Genomic DNA, 20636 nt, shown 5'->3' on the forward strand with positions numbered 1-20636 from the left:
GACCTATGCTCTGACAACCCGACGCGACTGATCTTCGCGGTAGTATCTAGCATAACCCGCCCATTCCTGTACCCCAAACTTCGGCAGAGACTCGAGGCAGGAACGGAGGCTTGGGTTTCCGATAAATGACCCTTCAGATTACTCCTTTTGCAGCAGGGTAAGAGCGCTGGGATATCCAAGGAATTCCTGCAGAGCCCCACGCTCACAGACCTGCCCTAAGTGCACACTCTAGGACAGGGGAATGCACGCCCCAGAGGAGCCGCGCACCCCGAGACTCCGCCAACTTTTCCCGGCTCACTCCAAGCAGTCACACGTACAGCACCGCGAGGCCGGAGTGTGGGCAGCGGGCGTCCGCGTAGTTGTTGGGGCGCGTGTGCACGTTCGTGCGCTTCTCCGTGTTTTTGTGTACCCGTGCGTGGTTGTGAAACTCGGCTCTCCGCTCTGTGGGGTAGGAGCGGGTGGTGGGGGGAGTAGGAATGTCGCCGGCTGGGCGCTCACGTGGGTACGTGGGCGCGGAGAGGGCCGGCTGTGCATCCGGCGTGGGCGGCACGGAGCGACCTCGCCCCGCCCGCTGGGTCCCCAAGCCCGCCCTCCACAGCTCGGCCTCGGTCACCTCAGTCCCCGGCTCGGCGCCGCCGCTCCCGAGTCCCCGCCCCCGCCGCCTGCTCCACGCCCCCTCCCCCCCAGTCTCCGCCTCTCCGTCGCTCAGCCGCGGCGTCTCCACCGCCGGCCCGGAGGCCCGGGCGCCCGCCCCCCGCCCCCGGCCCCCGCCCCCGGCGCTGCCCACGCCCTCCGCCCGCCCGGCAGCCAGCGCTGCGCCGGGCCTCGCTCCCCGTGCGTCCTGCGGGGGCGGCGGCGCGGAGAGGCGGCAAGCGCAGCCGGGGAGGGGGGGGCAGAGGCACAGACAGAGGCGCGGAGGCTTGGAGAGAGGAGACGTGGAGGGAGGGACGGAGCCCGGACAGCGGCGGACACGGCAGCGCCCGCCAGGCGCCGAGGGCTGGGCACCGAGAGGGGCAGCCCCTGTGGCCTCTGGCCGTCCATGCACAGAGCGCCCTCCCCCACAGCCGAGCAGCCGCCGGGCGGAGGAGACTGCGCCCGCCGGACCCCGCAGCCCAGACCCAAGTTAGTGGGCAGAGGGAAGCGGCGGGGAGTGGAGATGGGTGGAGCTGGACTCGGGAAAGGGGTCCGGAGGGCGGAGGTCGAGGAGAGAACGAGGGGAAGCGGGACGGGGGTGGGGGGTGGAGACTGATGGAAAAGGGGGTGCGTCTTCGAATTAGGGGGCCCTGGGAGCAGGTAGGGAGCGGATGAAGCTGGATATGAAAGAGTAGGACCTAATTCTCTATCCCCCGTTTACTCTGCCGGCGTGACCCGGCATGTGAGCCCCCTGCAAAGAATATGGGGTCCCCCCAAGAGCCAGGGGAAGCCCTGGACTCTGGCTGGTAACAGGGCTGGGGAGGGCCGCTGCCCTGGTTCTATCTAACGTTGGTAAGGAGTACGCGGGCCCCAGGGTCCGGGAGAAGCCGGCGCCTTCAAGCCAAGGAAGCGCATCAGCACGGCTGTGGAAAAGCAGGACAAGCCTTAGGCGTCCCTCTCCTTTCTGTAGCTTTATTTGCAGCACGCGGCGGAGGGGAGTTTCGGTGTGCAGCCCCTCCCTCAAGGGGCCTTGAGCCGCGCCTCCGCTCCACTTAGAGGTGTGGGTGGAAAATGAGGGAGAGGAGGGTAGGCGGGAGCCCCTGGGGCGGTTTTCGCCCACTGACGCTGCTACAGTGGGAGTGTGTGTGGGTGGAACGGGCCCCAGAGCAGAACAATTGAGGCACTCCTTCCTCCTTCTGCTTGAGCTGGAGGGACTGGCCTACCTACTCAGCAGGTGGGGAAGGTCACTGCCGGGAGAGGAGCCAACTAAGGGGCACTGGACAGTCAGGAAGAGAGGGGAGGTCCTCGAGGAGAGGGGAGGCCCTTGGGAACAGCTGGGGGGAGCTGAGCAGAGCAGAGGTCCACCTGGCTTGCTGAGTGGGAAAGGACCACACCCCTCCCTCTCAGCCACCTGGATAGGATGCCACCAGGGAGTGAAACTGGCTAGCAGTGGTCCCAAGTGTCCACTGTGGGCAGGACAGGGGGTCTTACATTCACCTCAGTGTGGAAAGTCACCTTGAATAATGCTGAGACTGCTGGGTGTGTAGGGTGGAGGGTGAAGACTGTCCTGGGTGAGGAGGTCCAGCCATGGTAGGGGTGTGCTGGCTGGCTTCAGTGCTCAAGGTCTCCTTGCCCCAGTCCAGAAAAGTAAAAGCTGAGAATGGTGGTGAAGAGCCTTTGACTTCAGCAGATACTGGGCTGGCTTTTGGTACTTGTGGCCAGGCTGGGATGGCACTGGCATGTTTATGCCTCTGGGTAATGCCTGATTCTCATAGTCTGTGCGCAGGCTTGGGTACTGGGCAGAGGGTGCCTTCAGAGGAGAGGAAGAGAAGCAGGCAGGAAAGAGAGGACAATTGCGAGTGTGGGCTGGTACCCAGCAGGGGGACTTGTACTGACTGCCTTCCTTTCTCTCTACTGTGCTCCTCCTTCCCAGGCCCGGTGCCCGAGCCATGGCACTGCCTCGGACACTGGGGGAGCTGCAGCTGTACCGGGTCCTACAGCGCGCCAATCTCCTTTCCTACTATGAGACCTTCATCCAGCAGGGAGGGGACGACGTGCAGCAACTGTGTGAGGCCGGTGAGGAGGAGTTCCTGGAGATCATGGCACTTGTGGGCATGGCCACCAAGCCCCTCCATGTCCGGCGCCTGCAGAAGGCACTGAGAGAATGGGCCACCAATCCAGGGCTCTTCAGCCAGCCTGTGCCTGCTGTGCCTGTCTCCAGTATTCCACTTTTCAAGATCTCCGAGACTGCAGGCACCCGGAAAGGGAGCATGAGCAATGGGCACAGCAGCCCAGGGGAAAAGGCAGGCAGTACCCGCAGTTTTAGCCCCAAGAGCCCCCTTGAACTTGGAGAGAAGCTGTCACCACTGCCTGGGGGACCTGGGGCAGGGGACCCCCGGATCTGGCCAGGACGGAGCACTCCAGAGTCTGACGTTGGGGCGGGAGGAGAAGAGGAGGCAGGATCACCCCCCTTCTCCCCACCTGCAGCGGGAGGAGTCCCTGAGGGGACTGGGGCTGGGGGGCTGGCCACAGCTGGAGCTGGGGGTGGTCCGGATCGACTGGAGCCAGAGATGGTACGCATGGTGGTGGAGAGCGTGGAGAGGATCTTCCGGAGCTTCCCAAGGGGAGATGCTGGGGAGGTAACGTCCCTGCTGAAGCTGAACAAGAAGCTGGCACGGAGCGTGGGGCACATTTTTGAGATGGACGATAATGACAGCCAGAAGGAGGAGGAGATCCGCAAATACAGCATCATTTATGGCCGCTTTGACTCCAAGCGGCGGGAGGGCAAGCAGCTCAGCCTACATGAGGTGAGGACCCCATTCTCCTAGCGTTGCACTTGGCTCCCAGGCCTCAACCTACTGACTTTGGAGAATCTTCATACTCCCCAGGTCTGTTTCATTGCCCCTTGACCAAGACCCCAGGCCCCATACACCCCAATCCCAGCCGCTGCAATGCTTTCCTCCCCATTTGAGGGGGAAGCAGAGATATAGGCAGGAGCCCAGGTGTCCTGCTCTACACTGCTCAGGACCCCACAGGTGGAGGAGGCTCCAGGCATTCCCAGGAAGCTGTGGTCTTCCTCCTTCAGAAAGCTGCATAGTGTCAAATCCTAAGCAGGCATCTAATGGATGGGCTTCATTTGTCTGATGGTGTAGGGGTGTGAGGAGGTCTGGGCAAGGCAGTGAGGAGTTAGGATTCTGACCGCTTTGGTGGCCCCCTCCACAGCTGACCATCAATGAGGCTGCTGCCCAGTTTTGCATGAGGGACAACACACTCTTACTGCGGAGGGTGGAGCTCTTCTCTCTGTCTCGCCAAGTGGCCCGAGAGAGCACCTACCTGTCTTCCTTGAAGGGCTCCAGGTGAGACTCCCTTCTCCCAGGTTCTTTCTAAATTAGAATCCTGCCAAGGAGCTGGGTCATGGCCTAACCTCCAGTTCAGGTACATGTAGGCCTGCTTCCTGTCCACCCGCATGTCCTGCTTTGCGCCAAGTCCGCTTGTCTGCAGTCTGGTTCCTCCTCCTATCCATCTCAGGTCCTCTCTGATCCCCCGCCAACAGTAGTACCTGAGCTGGAGACTCTTGCTCAGCCAGCGTCTTTCTAGAGTCTTAAAGTAATGCATGCTTCTCACCAGATTCTGTGTTTTCCCATCGTGTGTCCCTCCCTCCTTAGTTCTCTTGTCTTTGCAGGCTTCACCCTGAAGAATTAGGAGGTCCTCCGCTGAAGAAGTTAAAACAGGAGGTAGGTTTTCCAGGGTGGATGTAGGGGGTTAGTGCAGTCTCCCCCAGCCCCCTCTCTTGCTAGGTCCTCATTTCCCCATTTGGGGCATCCGCAGGTTGGAGAGCAAAGTCATTCTGAACTCCAGCAGCCTCCCCCAGGCCCTGAGTCCTATGCACCCCCATACCGCCCCAGCCTGGAGGAAGACAGCGCCAGCCTGTCTGGGGAGAGTCTGGATGGACACTTGCAGGGTGAGTGTGCATCAGAACACTTTTCTCCTCGCTGTGGGGGTGGAGTAGGTGGGAGGAAGGAGCCAGGAGGCAACTGCCTGGAACAGGGTTGGGAGGCCTGGCTGGATGGGGGCAAAGGGGCCTGGGCCTATGGGTCTGCTCTGCGGTTGAGGGTGGGGGTTCCGTTGACTGTAGTCCCTTACCTGATCCATGCCCATGCCCACAGCTGTGGGGTCATGCCCAAGGCTGACGCCGCCCCCTGCTGACCTGCCTCTGGCATTGCCAGCCCATGGGCTGTGGAGCCGCCACATCCTGCAGCAGACACTGATGGATGAGGGGCTGCGGCTAGCCCGCCTCGTCTCCCACGACCGCGTGGGCCGCCTCAGCCCCTGTGTGCCTGCGAAGCCGCCTCTCGCAGGTGAGGCAGCAGCAGTGCTGTCCCCAAGCACCCCTACCACCCAGGCCCCACCCAGCAATCCTGGTGTCCTGGGGCCAGGTGGGAGGAAGAGGGATGTAGTCGCCAGAGGGGGCCGGCAGTAGGATGGTTGGGCTCTAGCCAACCAGGCCTTGGGTTGAGGAAGGGAGGATCTGGCAGGGCTGTTCCCACGGGGGAGGGTCTGACCCTAATGGAGATCTGTGAAGGGGGAGCTGGGGTGAACAAAGGGACAGAGAGTGGGGGACTAGGGGAACAGGAACCAAGAAGGGAAGCAGAGATAGAACTGCCACCTAGGTGGGAGGGTACAGCAGGCTAGGAGTCAGGGTGGGGTTGCCCAGCTTGGAAGCAGAGGAGCCCAAAGGGGGATGCTTTGTGTGTGGCTGGGGGAAGGGAGGAGTCCGCCAGAGGGCCAAGCGGCTGGGCTGAGAGTGATGCAGCAGACAAAGCCACCAACCCTGGCTTGGTATTTTTAAACTGTGCGTGGGTGGGAAGTGGGGGCGGGGACTTGAAGGGGGGCTCTTCTTGGGGGAGGAGCTGGGAGGCTGGCTTCCTGTGTTCCCCTTGATTTGGCTTCTAAGAAACTTGAGGGGCATGGGAGGGTAGGTGGGGCCTGGGAAGGGGCCAGGGAGGAGTGGGGGCAGCGGAGCCTGGGGGGGGGGGGGGAGGGGAGGGGGAGAGGTCAGAGCCAAGCCACCCCCACAGCTCCTGACAGAACCAGAAATTCCAGCAGAACGGAGGCGGGAGAGACAGAGAAGGAGAGAGACACATACAGAGAGCGAGCTACACAAGGCCAGAAAGGGGAGGGGGGCACACACACTTGGGTGTGGACCCCCCCCCCACACCTGTAAACGTGTGGCGGGCAGGAGGCAGTAATTCAACAAATCTAGCTCCTCTGCAGTCTTCTCTACTCCTGTCTCCCGTCCAGCCACCTCTCTGCATCGTTCACCCCACAGCCTCCTAACCTACCTCTTCTCCCGGCAGAGTTCGAGGAAGGGCTGCTGGACCGATGCCCTGCCCCAGGACCTCATCCCGCTCTGGTGGAAGGTCGCAGGAATAGTGTAAAAGTGGAGGCTGAGGCCAGCCGGCAGTGAGGGGCACACTGGTGTCCTCAGACCTGGGACTCAGACTTCTGGCTCATACAGACTCCTATGTTCTCCATCCCTGGCATCTAGTCACGACCCTGGATCCTTCCGCTGCCCTTCTCCTGCCTCCCCACCTGCTCCATGGACATTGAACTATGGGGCTTCAAGCAATAACGAGCAGGGGCCTGGCAAGAGGACACAAGGAGGGTGCGTGGTGCCCCTTCACCCTTGCCTAGAGCAAGGGGGCAAGGACTCTGCCTCCAGGGCATTTGGGGTTCTCCCCTCCCTTACACAACACACTCCCATTCTCTGTAGCTTGAACCAGTGGTATGAACAGTTGGATTCAGTTTGGACATGGGGGAAAGGGGGAATTCCCTGGGAAGGTCCAACATCTAAAAATCACAATGCTTCCCCCCAGAACTGGGGGCCTGGGAACACTGGACCTGCTCCTTCTCCCCTCTCCTCCCCCATTTTTGTGCTTCTAGTTTGTTTCTTTAATTTAACAAGTGCTGCAGTTTGCCCACCCATCCCCATCTTTCCCCCAAGTCCTCAGCAACTTTTTCCTTCCTGCCCTCATGGGGGTTGGGGGGGAGGGTGGATGTGGGGTCCCCTTCACCGGCCCCCTCAGGAGGCCTGGGTTGGACTCAGGGTCTCCCTCAACTGGGGGCTGGACCGCAGCAGCACCTGTCTGAGCAGTTAGAGCGTCTTTCTTTTCAGATCGTGTACAGTAGATTATTTATTTTGTTATTTTGGAATAAAATTTATTTTATGGCTTAGGATCGATGGCCCCTAAGAGGGAAGAAGGGTGGCATGGGAATGGGGGAGTGAAGGGAGGCTGGCAGTGGATGGGGAAATAGAAAAGAAGCAGCAGGTAGGGCCCCCTAATACACTCAGAGGACCACACGCCTGGGTCCCAGACTCACCCCCTGCCTCTGGGCAGGATTGGCCATGTTGAACCACCAAAGCTAGAGCCACATACAGATGTCACAGCCACATAGACCCACTGGGGCCACAGACATACTAAAGCTGAGTACATTCAGATTAGCATGTATCAGAGAAGCCAGCACATCTGCTGGTGTCTTTTGTGCAGTGTCTCAAACTTCCAAACTTGTGTCGTGACACAGGCAAGGTCAGATAGATACATGTTCTTTGTGGACACAACAACTAATGTGTGTGACATCCGTGGATTAACGTGTCTCAGGTACGCACGCTTTCACACAGCTGTATGTGAAACGCAGCCCTCTTGTGCACAATCTCCTACACGTAGCCAAAAGCCTCCATCTGAGGAATTTGGGACTGTTTGAAATTTGTTTTTTAATCTGAGCATAACCCACATCTGTAACCCAGGTGTACAGATTCCCCCACCTTCTCCCCGCTAGGATCTCCTGAACTGCTTCTCCACCTGCCCAGAGCTGGGACCCAAGCCCATCCCTCAGTCCCCAGACTCTAGTACAAAGGTGTGCACGTGTCTGCGTATTTCTACACGGGTGTCCTGGGCCCTGGCTCGAGGTGGGCAGAGAAGTCATCCGTGCCCTAACCTGTGCTCTTGACCGGCCTCCTTCCTACTCGGCCCCATCTTCCAGGGAGAGCTGTGTGTGTGTGTTCTGCGTATGCAGGCGTGTTGGGGCGTGTCTCACTTTGGAACCTGAATTTCCCTTCCAGTACTGGAAGGGGGAGGACAGGGGTGTGTGGTAGGAGGGAAGGAGTGGATAGGCTCCACCCACTGTGCATTTTCCTGGCAGTCTTTTCCTCCTGACCAGGGAGTAGGTGGGGATAGGAGGACACCCTTCCCATCTGCAACTTGGCAGGAGCATGGGCAGGTGTCCAGAGCAGGTCCGTGGGGGTAGAAGAGCTGTCTCTCTGGGTTCCCCTTCCAGGTGGGATCACCAACTAGGATTGGCCCGTAGGTCCAGGTGGGACAGTGAGATCCCAGACTGCCCATAGTGAGAGGGCTGCAGGAGGGGCTGGGTTCCCATGGACCCTCCCCCTGATTCCCCTTGCCCCTCCAGGAGAAGCTTGGTGAGGTCCTGTTCGGTAGGAGGCAGCAAGGGTGGGAACATGTCTTCACCGACCCTGCAAGGAGGAAGCACAGAAACAGTAGGGTAGGTATGGCACCCACTCCTCTAACCTCCACCCAGCCAACACCCCCAGGTTGCCACTCACCAGGTGCCCTGAGGGAACCCTCGTATTGGCTGGCTCAGGCAGCTCTCTTCTGCCATGGTCACATCTGAGCAGAGCAGGGGCTCAGGGGTGGACACGGCATGCTCCTGAGACGGGCATGGGAGCAGGCCCCTGCCAAGACCAGAAAAGTAAATAAGATGGGGGTGGGTAAGGCTGGAAATGAATGGAGAGTACGGGATCAGGAGGGAGTGCTGCCACTTACTGTGGGTGAGGTTGGTCAAAGGACAGGTTAATCTGGCTCAGGTTGGGGGGCATCTGTAGGTGAGGTCTAGAAACAGGAAGGAGGGCAGAGTCAGAGAAAGGAAGGCTAGGCAAGGACATGGTGTTGCAAAGTCAAGATCACTGAATGAGGAAACAATTTCCAGCCCCTTTTCCTGACTGCATAGTCTTAGGTAAGCCGTGAGCTCAGTCTTCCCTTCTGTAAAATGTGTATGTGTTGGGTATTGGGGTGGGGGGGAGGAGAAAGGACTGAATTAGCTAATGTCTAATGTTTCTTTGGACTCTGGTGGTTCTAACACCCCCCAGTCTCCACCCTACCTCAACTCCCAGGAGGGGAGATGTCTTGCCTTGACTAAGAGTTAATAAGCACCAGGGGCGCCTGGGTGCCTCAGTCGGTTAAGTGGCCGACTTCAGCTCAGGTCATGATTTCACGGTTCATGGATTCGAGCCCCGCATCAGGCTCTGTGCTGACAGCTCAGAGCCTGGAGCCTGCTTCGGATTCTGTGTCTCCCTCTCTCTGCCCCTCCCCAGCTCGCACTCTGTCTCTCTCAAAAAGAAAATAAAAGGGGCGCCTGGGTGGCGCAGTCGGTTAAGCGTCCGACTTCAGCCAGGTCACGATCTCGCGGTCCGGGAGTTCGAGCCCCGCGTCGGGCTCTGGGCTGATGGCTCAGAGCCTGGAGCCTGTTTCCGATTCTGTGTCTCCCTCTCTCTCTGCCCCTCCCCCGTTCATGCTCTGTCTCTCTCTGTCCCAAAAATAAATAAACGTTGAAAAAAAAATTAAAAAAAAAAAAAAAAAAGAAAATAAAAAACGTTAAAAAATTTTTTAAAAAGTTAATAATCACCTGCAATTATTATAATAAGAGTGTTACTTGGGGAGCAAAAATGTCTAGGCCACTTTATCAACAGATGAATAACTAAAAATCAAGACAGCAGATAAATGACAGTGGGTTTCAAGGACAAGAGAGGTAATATTAATACTAAACATAGCCCTTGCTATGAGCTTTACAGGTATTACTAACTCAACCTTCAAAATAATCCTATGAGGAAGGTAGTATTAGTATTAGCGTTAGTATTATTATCAGTATTCCCTATTTTAGAGATGAGGCACCAGACCTAGGCAACTTGCCCAAAGTCAGTAAATGGTGGAGCTGGAATTCAAACCTAGCTAAGTCTGGATCTTAACTGCTAATACCTCAATGGAGTGGACAGAAGAGACAGAGTGTTAGATTTTTGCTGCCCTTTCTCACAGAGGAGCCTCTCCTAACAAATGCAAATACCCATCACCCTTGCAGGTGGATATACTCGCCCCAACCCCAAGAGGTTCTTCCACTTACTCCTGGAAGGCTGGCAACACGTCTTCCCGGGAGAGGGCTTGGTATGAGGGGATGGAGTGAGAGTGTGGTGGGTACACGTGGGACCTGGGGAAAGAAAGCAGACCCTTCTGATGCCAGCCCTTCTCCCGGACACTCCTAGCCCCTCCCTCAAGATAGGGAATCCCTTTCATGGGAAAGGAAAATTCCCTACTTCGGCCCCCAATGCCAGCTTTCCCAGCCGCCCATGCTGAACGCCTGTCTGCACAGACCACTCCCGTTCCTGTCCCTCAAGCTCCTTACACCATATCTGGGCTGAGCTGCATATTCATGGAGGAATCAGGGGCCATTCCAAGATCATAAGTGGGCACCATGGTAGGCATTTGGGGCTCCAGGGTAGGAAGTGGCTGGTCCCTAGAGGAGGGAAGGAAGTATGTGTGACTGACCAAGAGTTGATGCCACCACTTGTTCCTGCAAGTAGTACCGGGCCCCCGCTATCATCCACAGCCCCACACTTACCTTTCCACAGTCATCTTGATGGTAGCTGGGACGTATCCCCTGCCATCCTTACCCATCTGTTCAGCTGTTGTGGGGAAGAAAAGGAGAACCATGGAGTGCCCCAGGATTGGAGAGAAAGGGATGTGGAAAAGGTGGGCATAGTTGATGGGCAAGTAGGAGAAATGGGGCTTCAAAAACGGAGAGGTAAGTCAGAGATGACATACAGTGTGCATGGAGAGGGGCAATGGGAGTACGGAAAAGATGGGCAAAGGAAGGATTCAGAACTGCCAGCTTCAGCTCACGCTTGTAGTGGCTCCGGAAAGCTTCATCCTTGGGTTTCTTGGGGTAGAGGTTTTTGAGCTGAGCAAGGTCCCGGATTCGGTCCCCCAGTGAACGAATGGATAGGTCTTTGGCAGAGAATGGCTGGATGTTCTCTATCTGTGGGGAGCCTACAATAGGAATGAGACCCTGAGTCCTCTCTGTCCAGACACTCTTTCCCCTACCCAGCTCCACCAGAGGACTCATTCTTAATCTACCAAGGCAAGGGGGAGAAGAATGAGGGTGGGGGCCCTGAGGGAGAGAGAACCCACCAGTCTCCATTCTCACAGACCTCAAAGTGAGAAGGCAGACTGCAGAAGGGAGGAGAGAAGTTGGATCTAAAGAAGAACTTCCTGAAGACCAGGGTTGGCACCAAGGAAGGCCAAGACATTTCCGTTCCAGAAGAAACCCCAAAGGGCACAGGTACGGAGACAGAGGACTGGCTTGGGGTGACCTCACCATCCTGGCCCCGGATGACATGGGCAATGGTGATGCCCCCAATCTCTGAGTCGCTGAAGCGAAGGAGGAATGTTCCATCAGGCTCGTTGAGAAGAAGACTAGTGACGTACTGTTTGCTGATGAAGCCAATGATCAGCCTGGCCAGGATGAAGGAGAGGATGGGGGTAGAGGCACTGGCTGTGGAGAAGAAGCTAGAGGTACAGCTACTCAGGTCACTGGGGCAGAGACTCACCGATCAGACCAGTAGCTCCGGAGACAGCGTTTGGTGAGGTCCAGGACACCATCGAACCACTGCCAAAAGGTGAAGCCACGACCCAGCAGGATCTCCTGGGGAACAGGGGGGGAGCTAATGTGAACACAGGAGGGCCGGAGTTAGAGCCTGGTTAGGATAGACACTGGGCCATGAGTGCCCACACAGCAGAGTCACAGGGCTGAAGAACCAAACTGGACCTGAGATCTCATCGATGACAATAGCCAATCCTCACATTTGCCATGTGCCAGGCAGTATTCCAAGCCCTTTCCACAAATTAATTTATCTGATCTTTACAACCCTATGGAAGTATGTCCTATAAGTACCCCACTTACAGATGAAGAAATGAAAGCCCAGAAAGGTCAAATAACTTGCTCAGGTCTATGCAGCTGGTGAGAGGCAGAGCTGGGATGTAGCCCAGGAAGTCTGGGCCAGGGTCCATCATAACCACTGTGCTCCACCTGTCCTTAATTAGGCCTGGTGGAAGCTGAGTCCAGAGAAGGTGTCTTTGCCAGGTGTGAGTGTCCTGTTCCCTTTGCTAACACATTCTCTGGTCATGTAGACTTCTCTTTCTTTTTTGCTAAGAGAGCAGTACATAACTGCATTTACCCAGCTGGTCATCAAGAAAGACACCCAGATCTTTTCCCCCGTTCTTATAGCAGATCCAGTCCTGAGCCACCTCATCTGGAGGTGGTAAAATATAGTAGTAGCTAACTAAGAGCAAGAAATATGGGGTTCCATCCCAGCCATGCCACTCACCTGCTGTGAGGCGTTGGACAAACTACTTAACCCCTCTGAGCATCAGGCTCCTTGTCTGTAAAATGGGGATAATAATAGTACCTACCTCAAAGGGATGTTGGGAGGAGTAAGTGAGATAACATACATAAAGTGCTAAACATAGTGCCTGGCATATAGTCAGGTGTCAATACATGGTAGCTGGTATTACTGAGCATGTCCCTGTGGGATTTCATCCTGGTTTTTGCAATAGGAACTATTTTCCCAATGGGTCAAAGTCATTTTGAATCAGAGCTGTGTTTACACACAATCTAGATGAGTCATGCAAATCACTGGGAAAGAGGGAGGATGGAGGGCCCCCAGACCAAAACACGAGGCATGCCAGAGAACGCATCCTCTGGGCTTACCCCCCGGGCTGAGGGTTTTCCAGTTTGGGCTGTGACAGAGGCTTCCTTGATGGGCATAAGGGGGCATTGCGAAGACCCCAGTGGTCAGTCTCTGGACAGAGGTTGGGGAGGTCCTGAGTGCCTCAGGGATGAATAGCTTAGGGGTGTGAGGTCCGAAGAGCAGGGGAATGACCTTGTTGAACTGTGACCAGGACACAGAACGATGCTGGAAGGCCTCCATGCTGAGGCTGTTGTCATTGAAGATCTTCTGGGCTAGGAAGAGGAAGTGCTCTGGGAGTAGCCCCCGATTGGTCCCCACTTCAGCCATGAACTTGAGGTTCAGAGTTTCACACATCTTCTCCCAGGGCACCCGCTCAGCCACCACAAAGGGCACACGGTCCTGGTGTGAAGTGGGAAGGATAGGGCACTTTAGGCTATCATCCTCGTTCATCCTCAGGAGGGGCCTTCATCCCTCCCACCTCCCCAAGACTGCCCTTCCCAGCCATTGTCCCCCTCAGCTTGCTCACAAAGATGGTGCTTTTCCAAGAGTAGTTTGGGGTACTACAACATGATAGCTGTTAAGACTCGCATGAAAAGAGGTCAGAAGTACAAAACCATGAGGTTAGAGAGTATGAAGGAGGCAGAAAAAGTCCGCGAGAGGGAGTGAAGGCCACTCCCGTTGGAACATGTCTGACTCTGGCCCTTCCCGCCATGTTAGAGCCTACCGTGCCTCTGTTCTTCCCCTCCACCACCATTCCAGGTCTTTCCTCACCATCTCAGAGAAGGCATTATCCCACAGGATGGTGGCTTTCGCATTGTTGTCTTGGTTGCCGTGGACAATGACCACCAGGGGCAGAGACAGAGCCTGGCAGGGGTGAGAAGGGGGATCTTCTTACTGGAGCAAGGGGCTTCCTCGGGGAGCTCTGAGAGTGCAGGGAAGCTACTGGATTCACACAACATAGTTAAAAGTTCCCGGTGATTTACCAAATGCTTTCTGAAGCTCGATTAGGGCCTCACTGTAGAGAAGTGGTTACAAGTCAGTGCTATGGAAGCAGACCTCCAGGTCTCCAATGCCAGCTCCAACACTTAGTAGCTGTGTGACCTGGGCAAATTACTGAATCTCTCTCTGTGTCTCAATGGATTCATCTGTAAAATGGGGCTAATAATAGTACTTAGCTCATAACGTTATTGTGAAAACTGTGTGTGTGTGACTTAAAATAGTGCCCTGGTCTACAAAAAATGTGTAATAAATGCTAGTCGCTGTCACACCACGATTCCCTGGCTTGCTCCTCCCACTCACCCTTGCCCCGGTGCACCCGAATACCGGACACACAAAGTATGGAGCTATCGTGAGGGGTGAGGATTCAGGGCCCCAGCGTGTGGCATGGAGGGGACCTGGGGCCCCAGCTTGGGCAGCCTGAGGTTCAGTTCACCTGGAGCTGGATGGGGAGTTTGTTGGGGCCAAGTGTGAAGCTGGTGGAGAAGAGCACGGCACACTTCTCCTCGGTGACAGACTCAGTGCCCTTCCGCTCACAGCGCTTGATTTTCTTCAGAAGCTGCAGGGTGGGGTGAAGGAGAGCAGGGGTGAGGACAGAGACGGCTTCTCCTGGATTCCCGACATCCTCTCTGAGGACAGTCCCTGAGTCTGAGGACCCCTGCCCCCCTCTCCGCCACTGCTCCCTAAAGCCCTCACCAGGTTCTTGAACAGGGCAGAGCAGCAGTTCCCAGGAATGCTGTTCTCCAGGGCCACGGTGTTGTTGATGATCTCCCCAGTGCTTTCTCTGCCAGGGGAGGTCAGAGAGTGAGTGGGTGCATTCCAGCTGGGCCAGTCCATGGGTGAATGGCGTGGACTACTGGCCCAAAATCTGCATCTCCCTGCTCGGGTTCTTAAGGAGGGTTCCCATCTTGGCCAAATCATGATTCCTCATCCCATTCCAGCCCTGTTAGGTCCCTCGCCTTCCTCTGCCTTGACCATTCAGGGTCCACACACCCCACGGTCCCCCTTCCTCATCACCTGGTTCTTTGCGGTACCAGTTCCCCAGGCTCCTCTGGCCTCCACCACCCCAACAGGCCTTCTCCAGCCCCAGCTTACGCTCCAGCCCCGGGGCCCTGGGGCATGCTCAGCTCCCTTGCTTGCTTCTCAGTCACCATGTCAGCCCTGACCAGTGGAGGCTTGGCCGGGGCCCCCAGGAACCGTAGGCCCAGCAGGAATCGAACCCCAGCCTGGAACTTGGTCTGAGTCTTCAGAACCTGGGGGGGCTGCTTCTCTACCAGGAAAGAGCTGGGAGGAGTGAAGACACAGGGAAGTTAGTGGCTGGGTCCCTCCTGGTACCCTTCCCACAGCTCCAACCCTCTCCCTTCCCTGGGGGTCTGCTCTAGGCCAGGCTGGGGGGTTACGGAGGCATACCTGGTGACGAGGGTTCGCAGGACTTCATCCAGCCGGCTAATCAGCACTGCCCGGGCCTTGGGCTCAAGCTCCCCACTAGCCGCCCCCACCTCCTGCTGCAGCTGGGAATAAATGTCCACCAGGCTCTCGCACCTGGGGCCGGGACAGTGGTCAGGGGGCACAGGATTCAGGCTGCCTGCTCCAGCCTAACCCCTCTAGCCCTAAACCCAGAAAGAAAGCAGGATAGTGTGTGTGGAGGGGTGGGATGGGCAGTGGGTCTTGCTACAAGGCCCCAGGGCTGAAAGGGCTGTGGGACCTGCCTTGACTCTGGGTTGGAGGTTCTTTCTCTGTACCTGGACCCCTGTGGAAACCCAGCTGCCTCTTCCCCAGGACTCTGGTACCCAGGTCAGCTGCCAGCATGTACGGTACTTTTGCACAAACTGAAAGGTGCCTCCGCCCAATAGACCTAATAGGAAAAGGCTTCCCAGTCCTCTGGGGAAGGGCTTGAAGAGAAAAGCATCGCTGGGCATACTTGTTTAGGATGCCGCCTGACAACAGTGTGAACAGTTCTGCTGGAACTGGCTTCTCTGAGTCTCGGCCCATGCCAGGACCTGCTTGCCTGGTTTTTCTCTCCTACCTGTGGGTCCTCCAGCAGGGACAGCAGACACCCACCCCCAGCCCGCCCTCCTATCCCATCAGCCCTGCCCCAACCTCTCCTGTAGTGGTGCCAGGCTCTCCTCAAAGGGTGCACCATTCCCTGCCAGCTGCTGCTGCCGCTTCCAAATCTGGATTCTCTTCAGCACCAGGGCCTGGGTGGCCTCCAGCTCCCCGACAGTCTCCTGCAGCAACGTGGCCAGGGCCTGCGGGCAGGGGAGGCCTGAGCCAGGGACACCCTGTCTCCTCACCCAGCCCCTGAGGGAAGGGCTCTGTTTCTCACCTCTCGGGCATTCCCCTACCCCACCACCATGTGTGACTCTCTGAGGCCTAATCTCCATCCCTTCACAGAACTGAGATCCCTCAAGAACTGCACTTTGAGCTCAAACTCCACCTCCCAGTCCGTCACTGACCTCGCTTTGCCCAGTTCCACTGGCAGGAGCATCTATCAAGTTGCGCAGAGACACTGAGGGTGAGGGCAGAAATCAGGGTTACAGACAGATTTGAGTCAAGGGTGAGGTCCAAGAGGGGATCACTCTACACACTTCCCAGAACACTCTTAAGGTGCCAGGCCAACCTCTTACCTTGGCCAGCCTCGGCACTGGGCTGCAGAGCTTCTCGGAGAAGGCGAGTTTCCCCCACCCGGTGCTGTAGCCTTTGCAGGGCTGTGTTAAACTTCAGCTCCTCCTGCTTCCAGTGGAAGGGCATTGGCAGGTGGCGGAACTGCACAGGCAGGACAGACGCCAAGAGGTGAGACACTCTGTCCATCCCTCTACACTAGGCCTTGGCTCCCTAAAGAGGTGCCTGCTGCTATGCTCTGCAAAAAGGAGACAAACTACTTCTCTTGTCTAGCTCCCTTTCTCTTTTGATGGGTCTCCCTGACCTTTTGGAATCTCCCGGGAATAAGCCCTCTCTCTTGGCAGAATCAGCTTCTCACCCCTTGCTCTCTCCTCCCTGGACCTCACTACCCTCAGTCCCTCATTTTAAAGCTTCCCTGAGCTTGGCTTGGGGTGCACTCTGACCCCAGGAACCTCCTTTGGTCATCCGGGGCCTAAAACGTTGAGCTTTTCCTCAAGTTCAAATTCCTTCTGGTTTCTCATGGCTCAGGCTGAAGTCCCAGGGAGTTGAGTTGGGGTGGGAGGAGGGGGTATTGACAATACCTGTTCCATAACAGCTTTTTTCTCCCCTTGAAGTATTTGTTTAAAAGTGGCCACCAGCTTCAGGGGGTCCCTTTGATATATGCTCTATAGAAACGAAGAGTGGTGGACTAGGTTAGCCTGGCTCTTACCCATGTTGTTCTCCCCCTCCAATCCACGCCACCCGCCTCCATCCGCGCGCACGTGTGCGCGCGCGCGCACACACACACTGAAAAGGCAGCACAACTGCAGACTCCAGAAGTTTTCATGCATTTGCATGCTTTTAAAACCTAATTTGCATACTAGCTAACAACTAACTACAGGAACACCAATTTGCTTCCAGAGTCCAATTTCTTCCAGTGTTCAATGCTCATCCCAGCTCCACTCCAGCCCCACCCCAGCCTTGTCCCCTTTCCTCCTGCCCCCACCTCCAGGGTGCTGATGTGTTGCAGGATGGCGCTCCCCTCCCCCTGCTTTCCGGCTGAGGCCTGAAGGCGCTGGACAGTGGCCGAAAGTAGAGCGCTAGCCATGTTGCAGCAGAAGGTGTCTGAGCCGACCAGGAACTCCCTGTGGGAAGATCAGGATGAGGAGGCGTCAGGTCAGGGCCTCTTTCGCTCTACTGACCTTCCACCCCTCAGCACACAGCTCAGCAGCTCCTTCCCAGTTCTATTCTCCATCCAGGCCCTCTGCAGTTTCATCCTTGTGCCCTTTGTTCCCCAATTTTCCGGTTGCTGTGGGAAGTGTCCTTGCTCCAGCCCTGACCACCTTCCTCTATAGCTCAGCCCCCTCAAGGGGCAGAGGACTCCTTGTGTCAGCGTGCATAATCTGGTTGGTGTGGCACAGACTGTCCGCTAAATCTAGGCCACCATACGTGGAATAACGGGTCTCAAGTCCCAAAATGGGACAGAGAAAATCTAATGGGGGGGGGGGAGGACCTGGGAGGACCAGCATAGGGCAGCTAGGACTCACCAGGGCTGGTTCTCTAGCCAGTCACCCAGGAGATGCCGCAGGTGTTGGGGAAAGTCAACATAGAGCCGTTGCAGTTTTTCCGGAGGCATCTTGGAGACCAGACCCCACAGAGACATGATCTGGGGTTTGGAGGGTGCCTGCTGGATAGGAACAAGGCCACTCTGAGAGGTGCCCAAGAAAGCTGGCCTATGCCTAAGTTCTGGGGGCAGCCAGCAACCTCCTGCAGACAGCCCTCCCAGAGACCATCGCCACTACCACTCACAGCCAGACCACCTCAAACCAGGGACATCTTTGGTCAAAGTCTGAAACAAGGTCATCCCTTCAGTGGTAGACAAAGGGGCGAAGGGGCGGGCAGAGGAGGACAGGGGAGGTGGAGAGGACAGAGAAAGCTCTCTGAGAGAAGGCAGAGGACTCAGGTTGCAGCTCTGAGCTTGCTCTGGTTCTGTAGGCAAGGAACCTCCCCACTGTGAGCCTTGACCTTCTCATCTCATAAAATAGGAGGCTTGGATAAGTGCAGAACTTTCCAACATTGTTTAAAGTAGTAGACAATTTTGGTTTTAAATCTGCGGAATCGCAATTATATAAATAAAAGGTATAAAATTGGAGTTTCACTCTTGAAAGCAGGTGCGGTTGGCCTGGAACTCCACTGCTTCCACTTTCCTCTCCCAGCCTCCTGACTCCAAAGGTGTTCCTGAAGAAACCCAAAGGTTTCAAAATCCCAGGCATCCATGAGATAATCTGAAAACTACCAGGATGGATGAAGAAGAGAATGGAAGACCAATAACAGTTACCATTTATTAAGCAGTTACTGTGTATGAGACAGTACACAAAGCTCATAATCCCATTACAGTTTTGCAATAATTTTTAAAATAAGTGATTACACCCTTTCATAGATGAAGCAGCTGAGTCTAAAAGAGGCTCTCTAACTTGCCAAGGCCACTGAGCAAGTGAGTTCAGAAATCAGGATTTGAATCCAAGGGGTAACCGACATCGAGCTGTGAGGGCCCCTTCCAGATCCAGATCCCATCATCCAAGGAGGAGGGGCTGTGGGAGGAGAGCTGAAGAAGTGGAGATGGAGGAAAGGGGAAAGTAGAGGGAACTTGGGAAGAAGGTGGGAGAGATTGGAGAAAAAGTGGGGTTAATAAGCCTGGAGTGAAGAGCCTAGAAGTTGGGGAGAGGAAGCTAGAGGCTGGGCTGGAGTCAAAGGGCAGAGGAGAAAAGATGGAGAGAGGGAAGGAGGAGATGGGAGAACTAGGGGGGAGAGGTGCATCCCCATTTCTGGGTGGGCTGCAGGGTGGGGAGGTTCAACTGGTGTTTTCCCAAGGGTCTCTCAGCACATGTTTCCCATAATGCCCCTCTCCTAGAGATGAGAGAAGATGAGCATGGAAACTCCCCGAGGCTCCCCCAACCCAGTAGCCCCAAGCTCTCCTGGTGGGCTTTTAGCCTCTCCTCTCTCCCAAGACCGCTAAAGGGATAGAGAACAGAGGGGCCGTTTTTCTAGAGACTCTAGCTCCAAAGCCCTCTTGTTCCCCATACCCTGTGCTCCCCAGCTTCTATCCTCTCTAGCTTTTTTCTCTCAAAGGCAGTATCCTCCCTCACTCAGGGTCTTCCAATAGGCCTTTCTCTACCACCTCCCACCCTGGAGTGAAGCACCTTTAGGTCTGTGTTTCAAATTCAAGGGAGGGCTCCATTCCTCTCTTCTCTCTTCCTCTCCTGTTTCTCATGGTGCTCACACCTTTAACCCCAACTGGGGACTGAGGTAATCTTTAAGCAGAAGGCAGCCCCCCCACCCCCCACTCCCCTCCCCCCTACCCCCCTTCCGCTTTGCTCTACAAACCCTCGTTGAGTGACCAGCCTCCCAGCAAGGCCCTGACCTTAAATCTCCTCCCCTACTCCATCCCCAGGCATTAGGCAGGCCACACTTTCCCCTACCCCACCCTACAAAAAAGCAGATTAGGTGTGCCTGCCCTGACTTCAGGCACTTGAAGCTTTAATCCCCCTGAAGACTCGTCGGGAGGAGGAGCCACGGCGCGAGGGGGCGGGGCCAGTGTTCCCCAACACTTCCCAACCGGGAAGGCGAGCCCGGACGTCCACGATACTCGGCAGCCTGCTTCGTGGCCTAAACCCGATCACCTCTATCCCTACATTCTCCAGCCCTCTGACCGTGGGACCACAGGATCAAAAGTCAAAAGAGCTTCTCTGAGTTGCCCAATATGTGTTTGTGGCGGTGGGGGCGGGGAGGTGGAGCCAGTTCAGCACGAGGAGGGTTAACTCCGCGCCGCCACCGGGAAATCTCGGCGTCTACAGCAGCCAAGCGTGGAGCACTTTTGAGGGGGGAAATTCCCCCTCCTCTGGGGCACCATGAGGTCTACATCTGGGGCTCGCTCACCCCCAGCCACACCCTTGAACAGCAGCAACCTTTGGGGGGGGGACAGGATAGGGGCTTGTCAAGGACCCACCTCCCTCTGGCATCAACCCTCTAGGGAGGGGCAGCTACCTCTCCTCCCCCCAGGGCAGAGGGGCACCTCCTTGCCCTCCTTTCCGTGCCTTTACTTGCCCCTGGAGGTGCGGGGGCGGGGGTGTGGAAAAAGTGACCCGCGCGGGAAGGTGGGAGTTCTGGGCCTTACCCATACCAGATTTCTGTGAGAATTTAAACCTGCCCAAACCCGGGACCACCAACCAAAACCAACTGAAACAATTTCTCAGGGACATACACCCCGCCCAGGGGAGGGTCCCGAGAGGACCCCCGCTAATCCACCCCCCCACACACACACTCCAAATCAGAGTTCCCCCCTCCCCCTCCTCCGAGGCATCCCCTCACCTTGGCAACCCCTCTGCGGTCTTCTCCCTCTCAGCGGGCACTGCCAGGCCCCATGGGTCTGTAGCTCTGTCCAGCGAGTTCAGGGCTGGCTCTGCTGGCACCCCCCCACATCCACCACCACCACCACCAAAAAGAGCACACACACACACACACACACACACACACACACACACACAACCTCTCCCGTCCTTCCTCCTCAGTGTAAGCAGTGGCTGCCCCAGCC

The 20636-nt window shown here is 56.4% G+C and overlaps 2 protein-coding genes across 4 annotated transcripts; one reads left to right on the plus strand and one right to left on the minus strand.

Moving 5' to 3' along the window:
• The first annotated feature begins 894 nt into the window (after positions 1-894).
• On the plus strand, positions 895-6955 carry NAB2 (NGFI-A binding protein 2). Of its 2 annotated transcripts, XM_047065139.1 has the most exons (7): positions 896-1122; positions 2567-3440; positions 3856-3989; positions 4316-4367; positions 4462-4594; positions 4800-4991; positions 5991-6955. In XM_047065139.1, the coding sequence occupies exons 1-7, from the start codon at positions 1040-1042 to the stop codon at positions 6098-6100; spliced, it is 1578 nt and encodes a 525-aa protein (XP_046921095.1). In that variant the 5' UTR covers positions 896-1039; the 3' UTR covers positions 6101-6955. The 2 variants fall into 2 exon arrangements, with proteins under 2 accessions (XP_046921096.1, XP_046921095.1); XM_047065140.1 differs by lacking the exon at positions 4800-4991 and having other exon boundaries at positions 895-1122.
• Positions 6810-20636, minus strand: STAT6 (signal transducer and activator of transcription 6). 2 transcript variants are annotated; one of them, XM_047065138.1, is made up of 22 exons: positions 20414-20636; positions 17593-17729; positions 17052-17190; positions 16648-16731; positions 16072-16210; positions 15901-15953; positions 15545-15693; positions 14855-14986; positions 14540-14728; positions 14141-14228; positions 13881-14003; positions 13220-13312; positions 12641-12847; positions 11309-11403; positions 11077-11213; positions 10602-10748; positions 10321-10384; positions 10105-10215; positions 9826-9909; positions 8475-8540; positions 8255-8383; positions 6810-8164 (listed from the first exon to the last, which is right to left on the minus strand). In XM_047065138.1, exons 2-22 carry the CDS (start codon positions 17706-17708, stop codon positions 7975-7977), a joined length of 2535 nt encoding a protein of 844 aa, XP_046921094.1. In that variant the 5' UTR covers positions 17709-17729; positions 20414-20636; the 3' UTR covers positions 6810-7974. The 2 variants fall into 2 exon arrangements, with proteins under 2 accessions (XP_046921094.1, XP_046921093.1); XM_047065137.1 differs by having other exon boundaries at positions 17593-17732.

The sequence above is a fragment of the Lynx rufus genome, unplaced genomic scaffold (assembly GCF_022079265.1).
Source record: "Lynx rufus isolate CCGP_SWC_20201006 ecotype Redwood Valley unplaced genomic scaffold, mLynRuf1.p SCAF_7, whole genome shotgun sequence".
Classification (NCBI taxonomy): domain Eukaryota; kingdom Metazoa; phylum Chordata; class Mammalia; order Carnivora; family Felidae; genus Lynx; species Lynx rufus.

What these genes read in the sequence shown, in the direction of transcription:
- NAB2 (XM_047065139.1), top strand. Translation starts at nt 1,040, where the DNA reads ATGCACAGAGCGCCCTCCCCCACAGCCGAGCAGCCGCCGGGCGGAGGA. An exon ending in AGCAGCTCAGCCTACATGAG is followed by an intron (nt 3,441 to 3,855) that starts GTGAGGACCCCA and finishes CCCCCTCCACAG; the next exon opens with CTGACCATCAATGAGGCTGC. An exon ending in TCTTCCTTGAAGGGCTCCAG is followed by an intron (nt 3,990 to 4,315) that starts GTGAGACTCCCT and finishes TTGTCTTTGCAG; the next exon opens with GCTTCACCCTGAAGAATTAG.
- STAT6 (XM_047065138.1), bottom strand. Translation starts at nt 17,708, where the DNA reads ATGTCTCTGTGGGGTCTGGTCTCCAAGATGCCTCCGGAAAAACTGCAA. An exon ending in AAAAAGCTGTTATGGAACAG is followed by an intron (nt 16,211 to 16,647) that starts GTATTGTCAATA and finishes CTGCCTGTGCAG; the next exon opens with TTCCGCCACCTGCCAATGCC. An exon ending in CCTGGTCACAGTTCAACAAG is followed by an intron (nt 11,404 to 12,640) that starts GTCATTCCCCTG and finishes CCTGTTCCCCAG; the next exon opens with GAGATCCTGCTGGGTCGTGG.